Source organism: Mizuhopecten yessoensis, unplaced genomic scaffold (genome assembly GCF_002113885.1).
Source record: "Mizuhopecten yessoensis strain PY_sf001 unplaced genomic scaffold, ASM211388v2 scaffold6967, whole genome shotgun sequence".
NCBI lineage: Eukaryota > Metazoa > Mollusca > Bivalvia > Pectinida > Pectinidae > Mizuhopecten > Mizuhopecten yessoensis.
In genome coordinates this window covers 325731-353462 of record NW_018406814.1, presented here as the reverse complement: position 1 = coordinate 353462, position 27732 = coordinate 325731, and the positions used below count along the sequence as shown (strand labels likewise).

The window sequence follows — 27732 nt, the reverse complement described above, 5'->3', positions numbered from 1 at the left end:
ACATGTATCCATGTTGTTTTTATACAAACTGGCGAATTGATGCCCGCTGATCAAACGACAACTTCCTGACTATGAACACAACATAAACATGTATTCACCATTGAGGCAGACGGAAGAATATTACCCTCTTGAAAAATCGGATGACACACGTGAGAAAGCGTGGTAGAGTGGGCTCGTTTGCATATGGTTGGTTTTCTGCCTTTCGGCATTTACTCCTTTCTAGTTTCTAACAATAATAATAATAATATTTATTCAGGTAAAATAGGCATGTTATTACAAAATATCACAATTTACAATAACATATATAATTAAAATCACATTGCAACTTGTAAATAAAAAAGAGGATTTTGTATTAAGACTGAGAATAATAATAGATCTGACCTAATAAAAGGTTTTTTAATTCAATCATTGACATATATCAGAGTACAAAAATCTAAAAAAGTCTCATACACTGTAAAAAAAAAAAGGCAGATATTACTATAAAATGAGACAAAATGAGACAGACTATTTTAGTAAATGAAGGTATTTATAACTAAAAAATAGATCGCATAATAGGAGTGGTGGTGATTGCCATTTACCTAGGATTACCCATAAAGCCACAAAGTGACTTATTTCCAATGGGATCCTTTAAAAATGGAAGAAAAATAATAAAAAATGAAAAAAAAAAAAATCCAGTGACGGTTCAGATAGCACAGGATAGGATATGTGTGTATCATATTCGATAATTAATCAATACAATTGCTAGGCTTCGCTCATGTAACTCCTCACATCTGATAAAACCACTAAATATTATTTATATTATCGCATGTGTGGTGTTTTTTTCTTTGCCATTATACGCGGTATATTTGTTTTTATATCGGCAACTAATTGTAACTTTTAACTTCATGATGTTTGCAGGCCTATTACTGGACATAATTAATTTTGTTTATTTGTTAGCTCACAGTGTAGTGTCACTAGGATTTGTTACCTTATTAGATATCACAGCTAAACACCCAAGAGGTGCGAACATATGGTGATTGGTAATAACCCCAACTCATCAAAATACTATTTTCACAAGATGGACAAACAACTGAAATAGAGAAAGTGGCCACAGCAAAGGACCTTAGAGTTCACTTTGACAACACCCTAAAGAACTCAACCCAAGTCAAAACAGCAGTGTCGGAAGCTTACCAAATGTCAGGTATTCTGTTTAGAACTTTCATTTTTATGGATATAGCTCTTTTTACAACCTTGTACTTAAGTGCCTAATCCGTCCACATCTGGTATACACTACGCAAGTGTGGTCACCGTCTCCAAACAAGGACAAAATAGCTATCGAAAATGTCCAACAAGTAGCCACTAAAAGGGTAACAGAAATACAGGCTATGCCCTACCATGAACGCCTAAGAACATTAGGTCTACCATCTCTGGAATACAGGCGTGAGAGGGCAGATGTGGTTGAGCTGTACAAAATATTGAACGGGATCGACCAGTTAGACTACAGACTAATGTTTCAGCCTACACCACTCAGTATCACTAGAGGTCACTCTAAAAAATATTCAAGAAACCTTTCAGGCTTAACAGCATATGTGTTTAGGAGGCACGGTGGTCAAGTGGTAGGACGCCGGGCTCGTGACTGAAGGGTTGCGGGTTCGCGCCACGGCACGGCAATGTGCAAGATTCTTTACTCCGCTTGTTCCAGTCTACTCAGCTGTAAATGAGTACGTGGTTAGGCAGTGCTAGAATTGTTGAATGCTAGCTGTTAGCGCAGAAATGGCAGCACCGGCTGTATGCTCCCCAGGGAGTTGAGAAATGTACTGGCTAGTTGCAAAGGCCCTATAACCACGGATAATAATTTGTGAACCGCTTTGAGACGACCTACGAACTAGGTTGTGATAAAGCGGTATATAAGAACCTCCAATTATTATTATTATTATTAACACTAGCAAGAATGTCTTTAGTAACCGAGTGATCGAGGTCTGGAAAATCTACCTGAGGAAACTGTGTCTTCAAAAGGAATCACTCTAGGAAGTTCTGAATCAATCACATGGGAATCTCTTAACATTATATGAAAAGAACTAAGTAATAAACGTATCATTATCATTAAAATGTTAGTTACTCCTTAAAGTATAAGTCAAATTCTTTATGAGATGAAATAACATCTTGTGGGAGACTATTCCAGATATCAATTATTCTTTTTGTAAAAGTAATGTTTTCTAACATTTAATTGACAATGTTGTTGGAGTATTTTTTACTGTGTCCATGAGGTTTTCCTCGTAATGCAAATGTGTTGTAACTGGGTTAATTGCCGGCATCCAGGTAACTCAATCGGTTAGAGCGTCTGTCTAGAGTTTGGAGGATCCAAGGTTCGAATTCTGGTCCGTCTGTGCATTTCTCTTCTCCTGTTACACAATTGTAATGTTATATCTAATTGAACAATGTTCTGAATGGAATGCTCCTTTAAACATACATTTTGTAGACTTCAAGAAGGCGTTTGATTCCATCCACAGGGAAAGCTTATGGTCCATCATGAAAGCATATCACATCCCAGACAAACTCATCACAGTAACAAAACTCTGTTATGACACATTCGAATGTTCAGTCATAGACGAAGGGATACAATCTGATTGGTTAAAAGTTAAAACAGGAGTAAAGCAAGGCTGCACGATGTCTGGCTTCTTATTTCTGTTAGCCATTGACTATGTCATGAAGCAAACAACAAAAGAACATGAAACAGGAATAAGATGGAAATTTACCACCAAATTAGAAGACTTGATTTTGCAGATGATCTTGCACTACTATCTTCCAAATTCCAACATATACAGCTGAAAACAAACAAACTTCAAGAAAATGCCAGCAAGATAGGATTGAAGGTAAATACTTCCAAGACTAAAGTAATGCGGATGAACACCACTAATAACAACCCAGTGAAGTTGAATGAAAAAGACCTAGAAGATGTTGATACCTTTACTTACCTAGGAGGAATAGTAACAACAAAAGGTGGCTGTGACAATGGTATAGACAACAGGTTCAAGAAAGCGAAAGGTCAATTCAGCAGGTTAAGAAAAATATGGCGATCATCAATACTGTCATTCATAACAAAGGTCAGGCTGTTTAACAGCCTGGTTATATCAGTTCTACTGTATGGATGTGAAACCTGGAAAACAACAGAAGATTAAAAAAAAAAAATGAACACCTTCCAAACTAGATGTCTGAGACAAATTTTGAAAATAAGATGGCCCAACACCATATCAAATGAAAACCTTCACATCAGAGCTGGAACAAAGAAACTTAGTGATGATATTATGGAACGTTGTTGGAGATGGATTGGCCATGTACTAAGAATGGACACCAACAGCATATGTTCAGTGGCACTGACATGGAAACCAGAGGGAACAGAGAAGGTAGGACGTCCCAAAACCACCTGGAGACGGACTGTTGAGACAGAAAGAACAACACTTGGATGGAACAGCTGGGCTACAGCAAGGACACCAGCTAAAGACCGTGTCAAATGGAAAAAATGTATCTGGGCCTTAAATGCCGACCGGCATGAAGAGGATAGGTGAGTGAGGGTAATGTTATATCTAATGGTTTTTGGTCGAGATATTTTCACACACAAACATTTACACCAAAGAGGTAGTATAGCTTTGATGACTGAATACATATTTCCAGGTTTATCTCCAGTACTTAAACACTACACTACGACACATATACCACCATCTGTATTAGTATACTATTCTATAAGATGTGTTTTCTCATTAAAAACAGGCAAGATCATGTCCGACAACAATGCTACTGAGGAAGGACCTGCGCGAGGGAAGAGTAATCTGTGGGTCCGTCTCCGTAAGCGGCTCCAGCGTCGTGGAGTCGTGGAAGTTGACATCGACCACCACAGATACAAAATGCTCAACTGTATCCGAGAGGGCATTCGTAACCTTCTACTTAAACATCCAGAACTACGACCAAAGGTAATGAGTTCACTTTTATAGATTGCATTCACTTTTTTATGTAAGGTCCAAATTAATTATCTTTTTGTCAGGTGATTTTGGTTTCATGCAATGGCCCCACACACTCAAATGGTATGGCTGCCATGGAGAATGACTATTAATAATAATTAGTGCTCCTACACTGTTATTGATCACAAACTACTAGTCTTTAATCGACGCCAGACCGATATAAAAAAAGTCGATAAAACGTCAGAATAATTCGGATTAACAAACTACATACTCTCCATTCTCTTTGATCTTTCAGAGAAAATCCTTTTTCTATCCAATCTGAATTCCTTCAGGCTCACCTTCTGGGCTCTCTCTGTCTTTGACTTTGACAACAATCATGCATAGCTGACATCTAACAACCTTCTAACCCCATTTATTTATTCTGTCCAGTATCCCATAAAGTGTCCAATTTTGTTTTTTCCAAGTTCCTCCTGCATTGAAGCTCTTTATGATCCTCTCTCAGAATTGCCTCCTTTTTCAATCCCTTCCCTGACAATTTCCTGTCCCTTAATCCCCTAAGGTACCTCCCATATAGGCTTTGATCCATTATCACAACCTTTCTTTAAACTGCCTCCTGCTCTTTCCTTCCCTACCCCTCCTATAGTTAATCCTAACCTTCACTTTCGCAGACCTCCTTCCTCCCAAATCCTGCTACTCCTTTACCCTCCTGCCAACTTATTGATTTCTTTCACCCCAAATTCTCCTACCTTTATTGTCCTCCTCCCCTCTCTTAATCCTACCCTTCTCTCTTAATAACAGACCTCCTGCCCCTTTCCTCAACCCTACTCCACCTCCCACTGCACCCTACCCTGCCCTCTCATTGACCTCCTTTCTCCCAACCCCACTTTCCCTACCATCTCTTTAACTGTCCGCTAATCTACCCTCCCTTGGGTTCCTTAGATTCGTCCAACGTGACCATTCCCTTGACATATAGCTATATATATTTACAACATTGCTTAATATTTACAACATTGCTATATATTTACATTATAGCTATATATTTACCAACTTGGCCCTATCTTACCACATGCTGTCAAGTTAATTCATTTTGACCTCCATACTAGGGCCTGTTCACCTCCATCCTCCACTGGAATCCTCTTGGTATTTCCTCACCTATTTCCTCATTGCATCAAATATTTTAACATGGTTTTACATCCCATTTTGACTGAGTGTCCTTGGGACCCCCTTGATTGAACATTGGGGTCCTAGATAAATACTTGGGGTCCTCATAAATGAACGTTTTTATTATTTATTGCTTTAAGTCATATACATCATTAACATTTGGAGACTAGACGTTTTTAAGTTGTCATTTACCGGTCATGGGTCCTGTAATGGAAAATGGGGGTATTTGAAGCAGGATTCAGCTTCATGTAAAACCCTGCATAAATATACTGGTAACAATGATCAATGATGATGATGAAATCTAACATTGTACTCTCGCGTTACACAGGATAGATTAACTCCAGATGACTACACTCACCAAGTGGAGGAATCCTTTCAAACCAAGAAGGGAAAGGTAAATATTTTAATGAGTATTCAAGATGACCTAAGGATTTGTTTACCCATGCCAGTGAGTATGACAATATTTCTATATGTCTGTGTGCATGTGTGTAAATGTGATGAATACCTGTCGAGCTAGTTGTTTTTATTTGTAAACTGCCATGTTCCTGTGCATTCTCGATGTTATTTACGCGCTTGAATAGAGCTGGCCTTGAACTAGCCCCAGTCAAAACACATAGGTGATGTGATACAGGCAATCTCTGGGTGATTGACAGGTAGGGGCGGGCATATGGGTATATAAGCCCGTCAAAACGCACTTGCAGGGTCCCTCGGCCAGCGTGCACAGCCACTCGGCCTCGGCCACGGCCATGGCGGCATCGTGCATCCCCATTCTATGTCAAAAGCCACAGGGGAGCAGACCATTCCTATTTGTTACTTGTAAGTATACTAGAGAGCGAGCTTTCAATGATGGGGTATCTCTGAATAAGACTGTTACCCGTTACAATCGCTCAATCGCTCAATCGAAAGTACCATACCTAACAAGGGCGAGCTATCGTGTTGCCTCGGGTCCGCTACATTGATAAATCAAGACGGCTCTGTGAAAGCTTGTTAGATTCCTATAGGGAGTTATAGGGATCACCGAGTGGTCAGGATAACTCAAGGTTAGCAAGAGGAGTTCTACAGATTTTACAGTATAGGTGTACAGGTAGTGGTACCGAGCTATCATTGTAGCGAGACATCGGTCGTACTGAGCTATCCCAGCTATCACCAGTACAAGTGGTCAAGACCTATGTGTGTGTTGCTGTGGCGCGGCAGTGAGAGATCAGCGAGCGATCGGCCTCGTGTGTATATATATGCACACTCTGAGCGATCAGTAGTAGCATCGCTCAGTTAGATTAGTATTAGGTGTTTTATTGTTCATACATAGTTATTTTGCATTTACTGTTACATTAATACTGCTTTGTGTATATCCCCTGTATTTACTAGTACAATGTACAAGCATACATGATCACAAGCAATGATTGCGCGGACATAGGCAATATCTCAGAGCTAGATTAACTTGTCTGTATATATTGGCATCTTTACTAGAATATTGATACACCCCAGTTGGGGTAGGTATGCTCGGTGGAATCTCCAGTGTGACTGGTTCAACTCATTTAAACTTAAACTCGTCTTCAAGTTATAGATGGAATATAGTGTAACTCTTTATATATTTAGGAAAGTTGTTGACTGTAACACAAGGACTACATAAGAATACTGCCGAGACTAGGTATCAAAGGTTAAGGGAACAAATGTTTTTTTGAAACATCAAATTATGAATAGAAATTCACTACACTTACAGCATTTTTTCACAGACATAATATACTTGTGAAGTTGGGAGGCCCCAGGAAAGAAAATAATCAGAAATTCACTGAAATTGTTCATACCAGTTTGCTGTTGATTATAAAATAATGATTAAATCTGAGTTGTAATTTTAAATAAATAAAAGAAAATCAACTCCTGATCCAGGTTTCCATACCTGTATTGTACTTGTTCTGACTAGTGTTGGCATGCTACACTACCAGGCAGGCCGTCGTCACAGCACAGCTATTTGGTGTATGCTACATGGTGAGAGTGGGGTATCAATGAAAGTCATCTGACAAGAAACAATATGCAATATCTATGATGACATCAATGGTAACCAAGGAAGTAGATATGGAGCAGAGATTAAGCAGTACACTGTATAGCTGAAACTATTCAGCATCAGTATCAATGTAGTTACAGAAACCTGGATTTTGTAGTCACTTTTCTCCTTTTGTTATCTGCTTTGCTTTACATTAAGAAGGCTTCTGTATTGCTTTACATTAAGAGGGCTTCTGTATTGCTTTACACTAAGAAGGCTTCTGTATTGCTTTACATTAAGAAGGCTTCTGTATTGCTTTACATTAAGAAGGCTTCTGTATTGCTTTACATTAAGACGGCCTCTGTAAATATACCACTAGGTATCCTCCTGAAACCTTAAGATGAATGTCAACATTCTACTACACTTCTTGGCTGTTAGTTTACTCTGCATTATGAGCTGTAGATGACAGTGTAATGAATATATCATACTTGCCAACTCTCCTGATTTGGAAGAAGACTCCCTATTTTCAACCTGTGAATTTTCTAAACTACTCCTATTTTCTGAGATATGATGATTTCATCTAAAAGAAAAGCTCTAAAGATGCCATTTAGAAGTTTCATTTTTTCCCTTGAGTGTACATTATGAGCACACATGATCTCCCCCATGGAAATTTCAAAATGTTGGCAAGTATGATATATGCAAATTATCTTACAAGTAGATGACCTAGATACATATGTCTGTAGATGTTTTTCTGTGTTGCAGACCTTTACCTTCTGTAGTTATGCCAGCTCAGTATTTGCCTCCATACGAAGAGCTGTCAGTGTTACAGAGGCTGATTATCTCGCCGCTGTAGCTCCACCGTCACTTCCTTATTTGGAATTTATTAGCAATTCTAAAAGTGGTCAAGACTTTTTTCTTAGGTAAGCTTATATTTTTCTCAAAACTTAAACTCATTCACCTATGAACTCTTACAATGAACTATTTCAACCCATGATTGGAAGAGTTCAAACATGTTTTCAGGGGTGAATGAGTTAAAATCAATAATATCAGATAAATTCTTGGCAGGAAACTTCCTAGTTATTTTGTTATTCGACAACATTTAAGTTTCATTCATAATACCATCCAACACAGTACAATAGGCAAAAGGGTTAACCAGCTCCCTATTAAAAGGGTTAACAATTCCCTATCAAAAGGGTTAACCAGCTCCCTATCAAAAGGGTTAACCAACTCCCTATTAAAAGGGTTAACAACTCCCTATCAAAAGGGTTAACTGACTCCCTATCAAAAGGTTTACCAACTCCCTAACAAAAGGGTTAACAACTCCCTATTAAAAGGGTTAACCAGCTCCCTATCAAAAGGGTTTACTGACTCCCTATCAAAAGGGTTACCCAACTCCCTATCAAAAGGATTAACCAGCTCCCTATCAAAAGGGTTAACCAACTCCCTATCAAAAGGGTAAACCAATTCCCTATCAAAAGGGTTAACCAGCTCACTATCAAAAGGGTTAACCAGCTCCCTATTAAAAGGGTTAACAACTCCCTATCAAAAGGGTTACCCAACTCCCTATCAAAAGGATTAACCAGCTCCCTATCAAAAGGGTTATTCAGCTCCCTATCAAAAAGGTTAACCGACTCCCTATCAAAAGGGTTTACAATAGGCAAAAGGGTTAACCAGCTCCCTATTAAAAGGGTTAACAATTCCCTATCAAAAGGGTTAACCAGCTCCCTATCAAAAGGGTTAATCAGCTCCCTATCAAAAGTGTTAACCGACTCCCTATCAAAAGGGTTAACCGACTCCCTATGAAAAGGGTAAACCAACTCCCTATCAAAAGGGTTAACAACTCCCTATCAAAAGGGTTAACCAGCTCCCTATGAAAAGGGTTAACCAGCTCCCTATCAAAAGTGTTAACCGACTCCCTATGAAAAGAGTTAACCAACTCCCTATCAAAAGGGTTAACCAACTCCCTATTAAAGGGTTAACAACTCCCTATCAAAAGGGTTAACTGACTCCCTATCAAAAGAGTAAACCAACTCCCTATCAAAAGGGTTAACCAGCTCCTTATCAAAAGGATTAACCAACTCCCTATCAAAAGTGTTAACCGACTCCCTATCAAAAGGGTTAACCAGCTCCCTATCTAAAGGGTTAACAACTCCCTATCATAAGGGTTAACCAGCTCCCTATCAAAAGGAAAACCAACTCCCTATCAAAAGGGTTAACTAACTCCCTATCATAAGGGTTAACCAAATCCCTATCAAAAGGGTTAACCAGCTCCCTATCAAAAAGGTTAACCGACTCCCTATCAAAAGGGTTAACCAACTCCCTATTAAAAGGGTTAACAACTCCCTATCAAAAGGGTTAACCAGCTCCCTATCTAAAGGGTTAACAACTCCCTATCATAAGGGTTAACCAGCTCCCTATCAAAAGGTAAACCAGCTCCCTATCAAAAGGGTTAACCAGCTCCCTATCTAAAGGGTTAACAACTCCCTATCATAAGGGTTAACCAGCTCCCTATCAAAAGGTAAACCAACTCCCTATCAAAAGGGTTAACTAACTCCCTATCAAAAGGGTTAACCGACTCCCTATGAAAAGGGTAAACCAACTCCCTATCAAAAGGGTTAACAACTCCCTATCATAAGGGTTAACCAGCTCCCTATCAAAAGGAAAACCAACTCCCTATCAAAAGGGTTAACTAACTCCCTATCAAAAGGGTTAACCGACTCCCTATGAAAAGGGTAAACCAACTCCCTATCAAAAGGGTTAACAACTCCCTATCAAAAGGGTTAACTGACTCCCTATCAAAAGAGTAAACCAACTCCCTATCAAAAGGGTTAACCAACTCCCTATCAAAAGTGTGAACCAACTCCCTATCAAAAGGGTTAACCAGCTCCTTATCAAAAGGATTAACCAACTCCCTATCAAAAGGGTTAACCGACTCCCTATGAAAAGGGTAAACCAACTCCCTATCAAAAGGGTTAACAACTCCCTATCAAAAGGGTTAACTGACTCCCTATCAAAAGGGTTAACCAACTCCCTATCAAAAGTGTGAACCAACTCCCTATCAAAAGGGTTAACCAGCTCCTTATCAAAAGGATTAACCAACTCCCTATCAAAAGGGTTAACTAACTCCCTATCATAAGGGTTAACCAAATCCCTATCAAAAGGGTTAACCAACTCCCTATCAAAAGGGTTATCCAGCTCCCTATCAAAAGGGTTAACCGACTCCCTATCAAAATGGTTAACCAGCTCCCTATCAACAGGGTTAACCAACTCCCTATCAAAAGGGTTAACCGACTCCCTATCAAAAGGGTTTACAATAGGCAAAAGGGTTAACCAGCTCCCTATTAAAAGGGTTAACAATTCCCTATCAAAAGGGTTAACCAGCTCCCTATCAAAAGTGTTAACCGACTCCCTATCAAAAGGGTTAACCGACTCCCTATCAAAAGGGTTAACTAACTCCCTATCATAGTCGTTAACCAACTCCCTATCAAAAGGGTTAACCAGCTCCCTAGCAAAAGGGTTAACAACTCCCTATCATAAGGGTTAACCAGCTCCCTATCAAAAGGTAAACCAGCTCCCTATCAAAAGGGTTAACCAGCTCCCTATCTAAAGGGTTAACAACTCCCTATCATAAGGGTTAACCAGCTCCCTATCAAAAGGTAAACCAACTCCCTATCAAAAGGGTTAACTAACTCCCTATCAAAAGGGTTAACCAGCTCCCTATGAAAAGGGTTAACCAGCTCCCTATCAAAAGTGTTAACCGACTCCCTATCAAAAGGGTTAACCAGCTCCCTTTTAAAGGGTTAACCGACTCCCTTTTAAAAGGGTTAACCAGCTCCCTATCAAAAGGGTTAATCAGCTCCCTATCAAAAGTGTTAACCGACTCCCTATGAAAGAGTTAACCAACTCCCTATCAAAAGGGTTAACCAACTCCCTATTAAAAGGGTTAACAACTCCCTATCAAAAGGGTTAACTGACTCCCTATGAAAAGAGTAAACCCAACTCCCTATCAAAAGGGTTAACCAACTCCCTATTAAAAGGGTTAACAACTCCCTATCAAAAGGGTTAACTGACTCCCTATCAAAAGGGTTAACCAACTCCCTATCAAAAGGGTTATCCAGCTCCCTATCAAAAGGGTTAACCGACTCCCTATCAAAAGGGTTAACCAACTCCCTATTAAAGGGTTAACAACTCCCTATCAAAAGGGTTAACCAGCTCCCTATCTAAAGGGTTAACAACTCCCTATCATAAGGGTTAACCAGCTCCCTATCAAAAGGTAAACCAACTCCCTATCAAAAGGGTTAACTAACTCCCTATCAAAAGGGTTAACCAGCTCCCTATCTAAAGGGTTAACAACTCCCTATCATAAGGGTTAACCAGCTCCCTATCAAAAGGTAAACCAACTCCCTATCAAAAGGGTTAACTAACTCCCTATCATAGTGGTTAACCAACTCCCTATCAAAAGGGTTAACCAGCTCCCTATCAAAAAGGTTAACCCACTCCCTATCAAAAGGGATAACCAGCTCCCTATCAAAAGGGTTAACCGACTCCCTATCAAAAGGGTTAACCAGCTCCCTATCAAAAGGGTTTACCAACTCCCTATCAAAAGGGTTAACCAGCTCCCTATCAAAAGGGTTAACCTACTCCCTATCAAAAGGGTTAACCAGCTCCCTTTTAAAAGGGTTAACCGACTCCCTTTTAAAAGGGTTAACCAGCTCCCTATCAAAAGGGAGACAAGATAGTGGTACTTCCATTTTGAATATAGTAAAAAAATAACCTAGCAAAATATAGGTGCTATACGGTTTTGTTAATAAAAAAACCATAAAGATGCAATACGGCATTGTTACTAAAAATGATGTTTGTCTTATTTTATCCCTCAACTAAAATATCTTTCTCAGAATTAATTTGCCTTTGAATCAGGACACCAGAGTTGATTTGATTGAATAACCAGATACTGTAGATTTCCTACATTTATGATTCCATGTCATGTTTTTTTCCTATAAATTTCTGTTATGCATCAATTGCAAATTCAAGAATCATGCTACCAATAGCTTATGCTGATCATCAAATATACATGTTCTGTGGATCATGCTACCAATAGCTTATGCTGAACATCAAATATACATGTTCTGTAAATCATGAATTAGAATTCTAATGAATAGATTAAAATTAATTGTATTATGTGATGAATTAGAATTTTTACGAGTCTTTATCTTTGGTATATTTCTCTACAGTAATGATCAGCAGTATATCCTGAAAACAGACAAGGTTTATAGTGTGCAGTTCTTCCTGTCATTCCTAGGGTAAGTCTGCATTGTAAACTTGTTCACCCCTGAAAACACATTTGATCTCTTCCAATTTAAAGGGTTGGAATAGTTCATTATGAAATTTCAGGGGTGAATGAATGAAACATTCTGTTCAGTGTTGTGTTTGACTTTTCCTTCTGTTTATATTACTATTATTATTCCTAGAAAGTAAATGCAATTAAAGCAAAAACTCATAACATTTTGATTTCCATTTATTAAAGTTGTTATTTTATGATGTTTGAATCATTAGCCTTTGTTATTAGTTTGCCGAGTTTCCTTTGGCCATGACACCAGACTTTGACATTTTACACACACCAGACATCGATCTGTCAAAATCCCAAAGTCTGGCATTCAGGGCCAGAGGAATTTGGCTAATAGAAAATATGTCTACAGAAAACACTAAACCCTTTTAATATAGAAAATACATATCCCACGTAGATGAAAGTTTTCCTTAGTAAATACAAAAATGTCCATCTTATGAAAATTTGTCTCCTTTATAGAAATTTGTTTCTCCATAGAGAAAATATTTCTTTTTTATAAAAAAAATTCCTGCTGATGGAAAATATTTGCCCTTGAGCAAGTCTACTGACTGCTTGAATCACTACTGGAGATATAGACATTATTTAGAAGGGTCATTACTTCAAGAGCCTGTATATGAAATTAATAAAATTGTAATTTAGCATACATTCAAAATGTTTGTTATAAAGCGTTATCTTTCCAATTCAATTTTTTATTCCTTTGAAATGCATAATTCAATTTAAAATGGGTTTTTTTCAGAGAATACCTTGAGCATTTTCAGATATATCCTCACTCACTCATTGTGAAGTTCCTCGGGTTGTACTCAATACAGATAGAAGGAGAACCCAAGGTAACTGCCACTGCTACTGTGTGATGTGTATTTTACTGGCCTGGTAGTTAATGTCAAAGACATGATGAGTGTACCTTCATTTACATTACGTTAACAATAATTTAAGCTATGTCTTGCTAATTTGATTACTAAATTAAAGTGTCTGTGAGTACAATTACTGTCTGATACCTATGTTAACCTCTGCGAGACTTAGTCTGCACTATTTAACATTATATTGTAGATATATTTCCTGTCGATGCAGAGCATCTTTTTTCCTCCAAGTAACATCGACACAAGGTTCGATGTTAAGGGCTGCTTGGGAGGACGTTATCAGAAGGTTAGTTATACGAGTGTGGAAAACATTTCAACATCCAGTTGTGATAATATTATGTAACAAAAATTTTAGTTTAAATCATATACATGTATCCCTCGTTTTATTAGCCCACCATCATCAGATGGTAGGCTATTCAAATCACTCTGCGTCTGTGGTCCGTCTTCCATCTGTCATTTCGTCCGTCCTTAAACAATTCTTGTTAGCACTATTTCTCAGAAAGCACCGGAGGGATCTTTCTTAGGTTTCACTTAAAGGTTCATCATTATCCCTAGTTATACATATATTTTTTTGGGACTGATCACAAAACCAAGATAGACGTCAGGCAGCCATCTTGAATTTAAGAGTTAAAGTTTGTTAGCACTGTTTTTCAGAATGTACTGGAGGTATCTTTCTCAAATTTTACATGAAGGTTCCCCATGGTCCGTAGTTATGCATATCGTTTTTTGATACTGATCGAAAAACCAAGATGGCCGACAGCCAGCCATCTTGAATAATGAGTAGCGCTGTTTCCCAGAAAGTACTGGATTGATCTTTCTAGAATTTGTTATGTAGGTTCCCCTTGGTCATTTGTTGTGCATGTTTATTTTAGGAGTGATCATAAAAACAAGATGGCTACAGATCATTCTTATATTGCAATGATCACTTCTATTTTTTTCACATTAAGTACTGTACTAGTAAATATGTGAAACTGCAAACTCATATGAAAGGTTGTCTTTTATATACAGAAGAATGAAGTTTAGATCAAAAGTTACCTCAAGGTGCATTTACTGTATACATGACTCGGTCAAACAGATAAGAGAAACGAACAGAAAAGATCGAACTGACAAAGAACTAATGAAGATGGTACAATGGTGGGCGCCAAGATCCCTATGGAATCTCTTATTTTTACAAGTATAAATTGTATACATGTAAAAAACAACAAGGGAGATATGACTAAAACTAAAAACTTTATTGCATATCTCATCAAAACATTATTTTGTGCATTCCTTTCATTTTTATTTTTTTGATGAGAAAGGAAAATGAATAAAGCTCATTGAAACTCATTGCTACCAGTCACTCTTCAAGCCTCATTACCAGAGAAATCCCTCAGATAAAGCTTTCAAGCCTCATTACCAGAGCAATCCCTTAGATAGAGTTTGCAAGGCTCATTACCACAGTGATCCCTCAGATAAAGCTTTCAAGCCTCATTACCAGAGCAATCCCTCAGATAGAGCTTTCAAGGCTCATTGCCAAAGCAATCCCTCAGATAGAGCTTGCAATGTTCATTAATAGAGCAATCACTCAGATAGAGCTTTCAAGGCTCATTACCAGAATGTTCAATCAGATAGAGCTTTCAAGCCTCATTACCAGAGCAATCCCTCAGATAGAGCTTTCAAGCCTCATTACCAGAACAATCCCTCAGATAGACCTTTCAAGCCTCATTACCAGAACAATCCCTCAGATAGAGCTTGCAAGGCTCATTACCAGAACAATCCCTCGGATAGAGCTTGCAAGGCCATAACCAGATCAATCACTCAGATAGAGCTTGCAAGGCTCATTACCACAGCAATCCCTCAGATAGAGCTTTCAAGCCTCATTACCACAGCAATCCCTCAGATAGAGCTTTCAAGGTTCATTCCCAGAACAATCCCTCAGATAGAGCTTTCAAGCCTCACTACCACAGCAATCCCTCAGATAGAGCTTTCAAGGTTCATTACCAGAACAATCCCTCAGATAGAGCTTGCAAGGCCCATAACCAGATCACTCACTCAGATAGAGCTTGCAAGGCTCATTACCACAGCATTCCCTCAGATAGAGCTTTCAAGCCTCATTACCACAGCAATCCCTCAGATAGAGCTATCAAGGTTCATTAATAGAGTGATCCCTCAGATAGAACTCATAGTAACAAATGTTCTATTTCTTGTAAAGCTTACTATAAGAATAGGCTACATGGCAACTACAGAGATGTTCAGAATGATTGGTAAATATAGTATTTTAAAATATTTTTATTTGACATGTGGTATGTATGAGCATACCATATCTGCCGCTAAGGAAAACAGAGGTAAACCTAGGGCCCAAAAACTTGGATTACTTGATGATCATTCACTTCTACTTGAATGTAGTCTTTGAATGATTTTATTAGTTAAGACTGATATGACTCTGATAGTGATATGATGTTATGTTTATTTTTACAGCCAAATACTTCTGATGAAGACATCCTCACAATTCTGAAAGACCAGAACTTTGAACATGAAACAATACGTCTAGGTAAGGGACTCCGTCGTTAATGTAGATTTTGGACAGATATTTTGCTATAACCAAATTTCAGATTACTTATGATAACCAGGGTGATCCCTCACATACTTACTTATAATATTCATGGGGGGCCCAATGTTAAATGTTAAACTGAGACAAAACAGAAATTTGGTATACAGTATGTCGATATCCTAATACATTTTTCAATTTAATTCATCAGTGGTACACTTAATGAAAAAATCCTTTACTTATTTCATCATTATCATATGAAATGGAAATTCATGTACGATCATGGTCTCCTTATGGTGTTAATATCTATCACAATGTGATACAAATGACCATTTGTCTTTGTAGGTGTGCAAAAAGCCTGGTTTGTCAAACAGTTGAAAGTAGACGTGGACTTTTTCCGTGACCTTGGAGTTCAAGACTACAGCCTTTTGATTGGTCGACAGAAGTGTTTAAAACTAGAAGGCAAAAGCTCTCTACAAAGTGTTGTACAAAGAGTCCAAAGGTACATATTTATTTGCTCTTAACATAAACTTTATTTCTTTTACAACTATTATGAAACAAGTTATTTCAACTTATATTAATCACTCTTGTTGGCCTGGATTTTAGGGCGCGGGGTAATGTGGGAGGATACAGGAGTACCCCGAGAAAACCCACGTGGTTGGGTAGGTGACCCCATACCTTTTCACGTCCGATCGGAGAATCAAACCCCGGCCACCTTGGTGAAAGGCAAGCGCGCTATCCACTGTGCCACCTTACCACCCCAATGTACATAACGCTCCTGCTATATACATGACTTAAATCATTACTGGAATTTGGTATTGGAATTTCCCAGAAACAAAAGATCAATAATGACAAGAGTAATTATATTCGGCCTCTAGTGTTGACTTACTTGCTATGTGAAGCTATTTCAGTGAATCGCAGAATTCAAGGAAGTTTTAGAAGTTAGAAACATGAACATGTTTGTATCCTGTAATATTTGCCCTTTGAAATGTTGAAGGAAGCAGGATGAAAATTGGATCAGTACCCGATTCCGATCACATTTTGCTAAAATACTTTTAAATCAAGTTGAATGATTTCACTTTAGAATACATTGCCATGCATCATTTTTGTCTAGACATGAATAATTGTTACATTCAAATAGTAGAAGATGTATTTCAAACTCAAATCTAATTTTTCGTTTACGTTGTAAAAAAAATGACGCATGAAAGGACTATGCATATTGCTTCAGAATACTTGTATTCATATACATTTTAATGGTAAAAATAAAATGTTAAAACAAAGAAATGTCCATTTGAAGTGAAAAATGTTGCAAAATTCTAGCAGTGATCTGTTTTGGGTACTGACATTTGTAAAAACCGGAAATGCAAATTAGTGACGTCAGAGTGTTCTAAAGATTTCATTGGTAAGAACACCCATTGATATTCTTCTTTTGGTACAGCCATAAATGAATAGCATTCAACCCCTGGATTGGTGATCCCTTTTTGGTACTGTCACCCTAGCTGTGGGATGGTATATGGTATGTGTTCCTGAAATATAGGAGTTTGGTACTTTTACTGCCAAAAGCCTTGGACCTAATACCTTGTTTACACTGATCTTTATGATAAATAATAGCATAAAAATGATGCAACACTTTTCTGTTATTCAAAATTTTAATTTACTTGAAACATGTCATGACAGCTATATAAAGGATGATAAAACAAAGGTGTCACAAGAATATTGATTAGGATATACATAAGAAAAACAGGTATAATCTCTAACCACCTAACCCTCCTGCACATTACTCGCACATCCAGATTTCCACCCAGACTCTACATCAGAATGAACTACCCAACAACACTCCCTCAAATCTCCACCACACTCCCTCAAATCTCCACAACACTCCCTCAAATCTCCAATACACTCCCTCAAATCTCCACCACTCTCCCTCAAACCTCCACCACACTCCCTCAAATCTCCACAACACTCCCTCAAATCTCAACCACACTCCCTCAAACCTCCACCACACTCCCTCAAACCTCCATCACACTCCCTCAAATCTCACTCCCTTAAACCTCCACCACTCTCCATCAAACCTCCACCACACTTCCTCAAACCTCCATCACACTCCCTCAAATCTCCACCCCTCTCCCTCAAATCTCCACCACATTCCCTCAAACCTCCAACACACTCCCTCAAACCTCCACCACACTCCCTCAAACCTCCACCACACTCCATCAAACCTCCACCACACTCCCTCAAACCTCCACCACTCTCCCGCAAATCTCCACCACTCTCCCTCAAATCTATACCACACTCCCTCAAATCTCTACCACACACCCTCAAATCTCCACCACACTCCCTCAAACTTCACCACACTCCTTCAAATGTCACTCCCTCAAATCTCCACCACACTCCCTCAAATTTCAGTCCCTAAAAATCTACACCACATTCCCTCAAATCACCACCACACTCCCTCAATTTTCCACCACTCTCTCTCAAACCTCCACCACACTCCCTCAAATCTCCACCACACTCCCTCAAATCTCTGCCACACTCCCTCAAATCTCCTTCCCTCAGATCTCTACCACACTCCCTCAAATCTCTGCCACACTCCTTCAAAACTCCCTCCCTCAAATCTCCGCCACATTACCTCAAATGTCCACAAGACCCCCTCAAATCGCCACCGCACCCCCCCAGATCTCCACCACACTCCCTCAAATTTCCCTCCCTCAAATCTCCACCACACTCCCTCAAACCTCCACCACACTCCTTCAAATCTCCACCACACTTCCTCAAGCCTCCAACACACTCCCTCAAATCTCACTCCCTCAAACCTCCACCACATTCCATCAAACCTCCACAACACTCCCTCAAACCTCCACCACACTCCCTCAAATCTCCACCACACTCCTTCAGATCTCCACCACACTCCTTCAGATCTCTACCACACTCCCTCAAATCTCTGCCACACTCCCTCAAATCTCCCTCCCTCAGATCTCTACCACACTCCCTCAAATCTCTGCCACACTCCTTCAAATCTCCCTCCCTCAAATCTCCGCCACATTACCTCAAATGTCCACAAGACCCCCTCAAATCTCCACCACACTCCCTCAGATCTCCACCACACTCCCTCAAATTTCCCTCCCTCAAATCTCCGCCACATTACCTCAAATGTCCACAAGACCCCCTCAAATCTCCACCACACTCCCTCAGATCTCCACCACACTCCCTCAAATTTCCCTCCCTCAAATCTCCGCCACATTACCTCAAATGTCCACAAGACCCCCTCAAATCTCCACCACACTCCCTCAGATCTCCACCACACTCCCTCAAATTTCCCTCCCTCAAATCTCCGCCACACTCCCTCAAATCTCCACCACACTTCCTCAAATCTCCACCACACTCCCTCAAATCTCCACCACACTCCCTCAAATCTCCACCACACTCCCTCAAATCTCTACCACACTCCCTCAAATCTCCACCACACTCCTTCAGATCTCCACCACACTCCTTCAGATCTCCACAACACTCCCTCAAATCTCCACCACACTCCCTCAAATCTCCACCCTCTCCCTCAAATTTCCACTCACTCCCCTCTCCATAACCCACACTTCACTGACACACTCTGTACTCTCTCCTGTAACTGTATCCATTACTTAATCCACACCCAAAAGCCTATCCAACTTCCATATTCCAAATCTCAGTTCTTAACTACAACAATATGACTCCACATCCACCCCCATCACAAATCTATACCTACAAACCTTTTTCAACTGTAAATCCAAATCCACATCGCAAAAACCCACGCACTTCTAACTCCATATCCACACTCCCAGACTGCAGCCTACACTCTATCGATAAAAGCCCATCCATAATAAGTCACAAACACCTCAACCCAAGCCCCACTCATTTACTTTCCTTGTCCCTAATGTTTCATGTCACCTATTCGTCACTCCTTTCCCCAAAATGTACCATGCACTCCCTCCTACATATAATATATGATTTTGGAGCGAAATAAGACAAAAAGCAAGTTAGAAATTCATTAAAATCAGCTTGTTTGTGATCATTTACCCAGCATAGCACAGCTTTTAACTGTCATTATAGTCTTGATAGAGACACTAGAGTCTGTTATCAGGTAGAGACACTAGAGTCTGATATCAGGTAGGGACACTAGAGTCTGAAATCAGGTAGAGACACTAGAGTCTGTTATGAGGTAGAGACACTAGAGACTGAAATCAGGTAGAGACACTAGAGACTGATATCAGGTAGAGACACTAGAGTCTGAAATCAGGTAGAGACATTAGAGTCTGTTATGGGGTAGAGACACTAGAGTCTGTTATGAGGTAGAGCCACTAGAGTCTGTTATGAGGTAGAGACACTAATGTCTTATTTAAGGTAGAGACACTAGAGTCTGTTATGAGGTAGAGACACTAGTGTCTTATATAAGGTAGAGACACTAGAGTCTGATATCAGGTAGAGACACTAGAGTCTGAAATCAGGTAGAGACACTAGAGTCTGTTATGAGGTAGAGACACTAGTGTCTTATATAAGGTAGAGACACTAGAGTCTGATATCAGGTAGAGACGCTAGAGTCTGATATCAGGTAGAGACGCTAGAGTCTGAGTTTACGTAAAGAAGCCTCATGGAGGTCATACTTGATTGTTGATAGCCAGTTTGTACTTGATGACCTTGATGATTTTCTCTTCTGGAAAACCTATCCAAAGTTTGCCATCTGCTTGTAAAGCAAGAGCACCAGGTCGAAGGTCATCTAAGTGGAGTTTAGTCAGAAATTGTCCCGTACTTCCACTCACAAGAAGAATGGACCGATTGTCATAGTCTGCGATCAGCAGGTGGCCACGGTAGTCATAACAAACGTCGAGCGGCATGAAAGCAGATTGTAATGTGGCAGTTGAGGTGACAAATCTTGCAGTTGGTGTCACAACCTGATTTTCTCCTCCGAGTGGTGTGTCACGTTCATAGCGAAACTTTGATTGTAGTTGTTTGTTCAAGACCGTAACAAATGGGCTGTCATTGCCACCACATGAAATGTCGTCAAGGTCACATATGGCAAGGTCACCTGTTAACGGACAAGTTTTAATGTGATTTGGTTCAACCACTACATTCCTGCCTTCAGAATCAAAACCTGATTTGCGAATAATTGTTCCGTCTGGTGTGTACAGAGTTATCTCCCCCTTGGTTCCCACGGCAACCCCATTCTCATGGGTTACACAAAGACACCATGGTCGGTCCTTGGTGTGGAACCTTATACGTCCTCCAAGAGTTGGTGTCTTTCCCTTGACAACCTCACGTATACTGAGATCTGACTCGCAGCACATCCACAGATTACCGGTGATTGGGGCCAGACTGATATCGTCTATCATCAGGTCCTGTTCGATCATCTGCTTTACTTTTCCCCGCATGTCAATCCCGATCACCTCTGTGCTTGTGTCGTAGGAAACCCATGCCTTGTTGTATGAGGAGATGGCCAGTGACGTGATGTTGCTAAAAATTTCAAATTTGGCCTCCATTGTTTTGTCGTAGACCTGATACTGTGGGGCTGTTTCTGGCTCGGCCACCAGAATCTTGGCTTCTGTGACTCCAGCTGGGTCCACCAGTGTCAGTGATCCTACCATCTTCTCCATTTTATCCAGTGGAAATAGACGTGGCTGAAATGCTGCTGTACTCAGCTCTGGTGGTTTGGGCAGCACGATTTCCAGTTTACGGTACTTCAACTCTCTTTCAAGGTCAAACACTAGGGCACTGTTCATGGACTTGATTGAACGTTTACATTCCTGTAACTTTGAACTCAGTTTCACATAATTTGAATAGAGTTCATTTTTGTACTTGTTGAGAAGTTCTGCATTTTCTTTTTCAAGTTTTTTGCAAGTCATGGTGAACTTACGTGTCACCTTGATAATCTCTGCACGGAATTCTTTGCTTCGAAGCTTCACTGATGCAATAACGCTGTCAAAATGCTGGGTATTTTCCTTGAGCTGCACCTGTATCGAGTCCATCTCCCGTTGTAGTTGAGGCATTTGTCTAGACTCCAGATTGTTGGCGTAAAGTTGGATATTTTCTCTTTTGGCTGATAAATATTTGGTCATGTGCTCAAATCTGTGAGATTTATGCAGTGACTTAGCACATTTTGTACAGATAAGTTCCCCTTCACAATCGTGACATGTGAAAACCACTTCCATCGGAATATGACGTGGACATTTTGAAACACCTTTTCCTCTCAAGGGCTTGTTTATATGAAGCAAGTAGTTGAAATTAGCCATGGTTTTTATCTAATACTGTCTAAAAAAAGTTTGTAGAAGACAAAAAGTGATCACTTGTTAAGAATTATGTAGCGGTTTACTTTGATGAATCTGATATATCCACATGCTATATCCACATTACTTGGTGGAATGACAGAGTCCTTATCAATTCAGAAATACTCATCGTCAATTTGCAGAAAGCAGGAATTCAAATCTTCAGCAGTAAAGAACACATACATCAGCATAACCAAAGGTTTTTGGCCCTTAACATGGACAATCTTAAAACATAGTTTTTTCCTCACTTCTTTCCTCAGACTCTAAGATTGCTGTATATATTTAGTAATCCTCCTTTGTGACCATCTGCTCTATGGTAACTGGAGTGCCACTGTCATTCTTCCAGGGTTCCTGTTACTGTGTAAGGTATCAAATTTCACCTGACGAATTGCAAAATCATAATTCATAAGAATGAACTATAAACACCATATGTTCAGTTTTTACTCGTGTACCTCCAACACAATGGTTGACAAGTCTAAATATCACAGATTTGTACCACCCTTCTGGAACAAATTGAAATGAGCAAATGGATTACTGGTTTAATAAAGGACTGTTCCAAGGCAAGAAATGACACAGGTGGTTTAGATATTTTGACAGATATGATTTTAAATAAAATGTTTAATTATCAATTTAAATATTCGTCCATTGAGACGTTAATCAGTCTAATGGTGTCTGGTGTCGGGCCCTTTGTTGTGATCTCTGTGGTGTCGGGTATACAGGGTATACATTCAGACCTGATATATGATATCATGTAATATAAGGTAGCCCGGCGCTTGTCTCCATGTCCAAGCACACCCAGCAGTATGGTGCCACCAGCTGTTATCTTTTAAAGAGGGGTTCAACATGTCATTGGCAACATTTCACTTAGCCCTCAGTTTCCTCAGGCCCTGACATCAGACTTAATTGGGCATTTTGACAGCTCAACACAAATGGCTAAGTCTGGGGTCTAGGCCAGAGGAAACTCTGGCTATGCAGCAAACTCATATCTGTCAAAATGTCTAAGTCTGGTGCAAGGGTCAGAGTAAACTCTGACTACATTTCACTATTTTAGAAATATTTGAAAAATATTTTAAGGCATAATAATAGTAGCTGTGTTTAATCAGCTCTAAGTATGTGGTGAGAGATACAGGCCTAATGGGTCTGCTGTTGTCTATTGCTATTAGTAACTTAGTATTTTCCAAAAAAGTTCCAAAGACCAGTGTCACATTGACTATGTTATATTAACACTGAGCATACAACAGAACATGGCTGGAAGATTTGCTGCCGTAGAACTAAATTTAGTCAAAATGATGGAAGAACATGTTTAATTTTGACACTTAGTATATTGAAATCAGGAAAATTTTCATTAAAGGGTGATCATAGTGTTAAGGTTACCCCAAGGAATATTCACTGTCACTGTATTTGCTCCAACACTGCCCGTTGCAGTCCCTGGAGGTAAAATTCCTAGGGAACGATCACCCTCTAATGAACATAATATTAAATTCAATATACTGCACGTCAATAACTGTCAAAATTTTGAATCCGAGGCTTCAACTTTGCCAACATAATGTACTTTACTCCAGTATCTGTAACCCAATATATACCCCGTGGTATTACACCTCCTGGCCTGCTGTACTGTTGTAGACACTAAACTGTCAGTTACTCATTCACAGCTAAATCATACATGTATCTCAAACTTGATCACGAAAATTGTTGTCGGCTCAGATTTAAGTTTGAACTGCACAATTTAGAGAAAAAATCTTTGAGGAAGATGACTTAAGTAGAAAACTAAAATGAATACCTCTGTTCCCACATGCATGATATATAGGTAAACATGTTAACATAATACACCTTTATAATATACATTTTGTATTTATGTTTATTTTTACATATATTGCTGTGTATTGGTCATTTTGAATGACCTCATAGGGGCCATGGTGGCCGAGTGATTAAGGCGTCTGACCGTCTATGATCAGTAGCCCTCCTTCAATGGCTCTCATGTTTGAGGCCTTCCTAGGGCAGCCGTTAGGTACTGTCGACAGGTCAGTGGGTTTTTTAAGCTCAGGTACTCCAGTTGTCCTTCGTCACCAAAACCTGGAATGTCCTTAAATTACCACAGCTGTTTGTTTATCGGATGTAAGACACAAATAAATCAAACCAACCCAAACAGATGACTTACTAACCTAGATATAGAATTTTGAATGTCAATAGGTTTGAGAAGATCCTGATATTAAGTGTCTACCTGGTTAAAATTGGTACGTTAGCAGTGTAAGATCTGGCTGTGTGTCATGTGATACAGGTATTCCTTTCTGTATGACCCGATAATGACATAACCAGAGAGGGGGCTATCTACACCCTACCAGTAACTTATCCAAACAGTGTGTATATATAGATACATAGATTTATTCTGACAAAATTAGGATTTTACAATCCTTTGACAGTCAGCTCTGAAATAAAAAACAAGTAAATAAAAACATTTTTCAAAAGTTGAGACATTTTGATTTCCATTTTTTCTTTGAAACAACTGTTCATCTAATATATATTCAAATTGTTTCACTGTGCTTGAATTCACAACATTTGATAGTAGATTGTTCCATAAATCAACAGTTCTAGAAAACTAAAACTACCAACACTAGCATATAGAAGATCATGTGGGGACATGATATAGTTTACAAAATATTGTCCTGAAAATATGACCATGAAGTATCAGTCATATTTAATATTAGGGAAAGTTCATCTACATGTGGACACGACTTTAAAATTTACAAAACACGTTCAAGTTTAAATTTTTCCTCATCTCGAAAAACACATTGAAACAATAGAAAATGTTCCATGTCGAGCAACGAAGCAGGTACCTGGCCTAAAGGACTTATACTCTCTAAGTTCATATATTCCGTTGTTCTTCGTAGAACTCCCATAACGGAATTAGCTTTATTTACTTTTTCAGATATATGTTTATCAAAGTTCCAAAGCTTCTGCATTTTCCTGAAGTGTGTACTTCCTTTGATTAATATTTTGGAGTGTCACACGCACATCACTTTACGTTTGTCTGGATGAAAACGAAGATGCCAAGCCTCGACCACTTTTGGATAGAAAGTATATCCTGTTGTAAAATCTTACAATCTTGTTCATCATTAATTGCCCTAAAAGCTTTTGTATCATCCGCAGAAAGGAATGTATTCGTTCTGGGACTTGTTACATCATGCATGTCATTTATATAAATTACAAATAGAGGTGGTCCTGATCCTTGTGGTATGCCACTTATTACGTGGTTCCATTCCAACTTTTCTCCACGACGACCTTTTGTTTTCTTTCTAGTATACGCTCTCTATCGATAGGAAACGTCCCAGGTTGAGTGACATAAAAAATATACAATATCACCACATCATTGTACAAGTAAACAATACAAATGGCTCACTCAGTCATAGCTTGACAAAGGGACTGGTCGGTTTAGAAACATTGCGACACATGTAATATGTACATTGTTCGTGTATAAAGTAAAACGTTGATAATTAAATTAAGGATCTTGAGGATTTTTTCACATGTACTGGAAAAATAGAAATTATTGTCAAAAGTGATTAAAAGTGAAGTTGCGTTAATCCATTTGATTTTTCATTACAATGATTATGATGTCATTATAACAATCATAAGGATTATTTTTAATTACTTTTCACATTAAATAAATAAGTTAAAAGATAATAAAATCTTTAGTTTTGGCTGTCAAAAAACCCCCAGAAACACACAATTCATTATTTTAAACATTATATGCTACTTATGTAGTAGTACTGGTAAGCGCAATAGGATATCATGATATCATGTACAAAATATAATAATGAAAACTTTACTTGATTGACAGGTCCATGCCACACGCATCTCGGAATTCTGTGAGTCCGATGAACGATGTTTGTACTGTAAAACAAGTGGGAGCTGCCTCCTGGGAGATAGAAATGAAGTCAATAATTTCAGAGACACAGGCTCCTTCAACAAACACACCAGGGAAGTTTACAGAGACAAAATTGTCATCAGAGAATGACAATACAATCAAACAGACTGGAATCAACGATGGAACATGCAGCCTTAAAAATCTCCTACAGCAATCAAAGGAGTCAGAAAAGTGCCTACCGTCTAATCTACGGCTTTTACCCAACTGTCCGAACCCGCTACACGTAATTGATGGCGAGGATTATAGATATTACTTGGGAATTATCGACTTTTTCACACAGTACCAGTGTTGGCAGCGAGTGGCTGGAGTACTGAAAACAGTGAAAAATCTAACTACTGATCACTCTACGGTTCCTCCAGATGTCTACGCAGATAGATTTGTGAAATTTATCTCCGACAGAACAAAATGATTCTGGTTATCCAAAGTTCTGTTATGAGATGAAATCCATTTTGACTTTATGTATAAAGTATTTCTCAGATTTTTTATGCATTGAACTTTTTAGTACATTTTTTTATCATTTATACACATATAGTTTATGTGTATTTTCTTAGACAGGAATCCAGACTCTAGTCTTTATATATTTTAACAGATTTAAAACAAATTATTGTTTTTGATAACCTAGTACACAATACATGTACTAACTTAACATTATTCAGGAAGTAGATATCTATATTGTATCTGTGAATAAAAGTTGTGTTATCACATGACCTTTTAGTGTGACCTTGACCTTTTGAGTATAAGGGCCAAAGTCACCTTTGAGTCTAGCAGGTTTGTTTCTTTTCAAAAATCATTTTTTTCATAACTATATTATATTAAGTTGGCAATAAGGGAGTTTTTTTTGGTCTGTGGTTCATCATTTGACCTTGATCATGACCTTTGTATATCAACGATAAGTCAGTGCAGCTTTGTCCCTGTTTTAGCTAACACAGACACACAACTCATAATCGTCGGCAGTGAACAAGTTTACAGAACAAAGCAATGTCTACAATAATATTCAGCATGACATAAAATGTGTTTGCAATTTTATTTTACTATATATCATATTATTATTGTATTTTTTTAAAACATATCTTGATGTTGTTTCTTAACTCATTCACCCCTGAAGACACATTTGAACTCTTCCAATTCAAAGGTTGGAATAGTGTATTATGAAAGTTCATGGGTGAATGAGTTAATGCCTTTCAATCTAAACAGTGAATCTTTTAAAAAAGGAAAAGTATTTTTCTTTTTGCAATGACATAATGTACATGATAGTTTATCTAAATGAGGAATACAACCTCGAATACTTTCCAATCAGTTAATACTCATTTGTGATAATAGCCATTTGAAATACATTTCTACTGGTTAAAGTATGAACTATTTTGTAATATATTTTCTAAAACGTTACATAATTTTGTATATAATACATTTGTTGTCATGAATTTGTGAAAACATGTATAGTAAGGGGAAATGGTACTTACTGTAGTGTGTTACCGTATATTTTCATACAGAATGAGATATGTCCATTTATTGCAGGTTAATTGGTGTAAATTCTATGTTTGATCAAAACACATTAGTTAGAGTTCTTGTGAAATTGAGTTATTTCAAACTTAACATCAGTGAAATGGTCCAATGTATGTCTCCTATTATACCACCTGATGACAACTGTTAATTATCATTTTTTGAACTGGCGTAGTCCATCTATACCGCCAATCAGGTATAAAGTTATTAAGACA

General features: G+C 38.7%; 1 protein-coding gene across 1 annotated transcript; it reads left to right on the top strand.

Annotated features, from left to right (window-relative positions):
• The first annotated feature begins 7 nt into the window (after nt 1–7).
• LOC110452890 (phosphatidylinositol 4-phosphate 5-kinase-like protein 1) lies at nt 8–27097 on the top strand. Its single transcript, XM_021501625.1, has 10 exons — nt 8–186; nt 3748–3947; nt 5425–5490; nt 7840–7997; nt 12309–12377; nt 13158–13248; nt 13469–13564; nt 15736–15808; nt 16151–16307; nt 25931–27097. The coding sequence occupies exons 1-10, from the start codon at nt 141–143 to the stop codon at nt 26424–26426; spliced, it is 1452 nt and encodes a 483-aa protein (XP_021357300.1). The 5' UTR covers nt 8–140; the 3' UTR covers nt 26427–27097.
• Nucleotides 27098–27732: the final 635 nt, after the last annotated feature.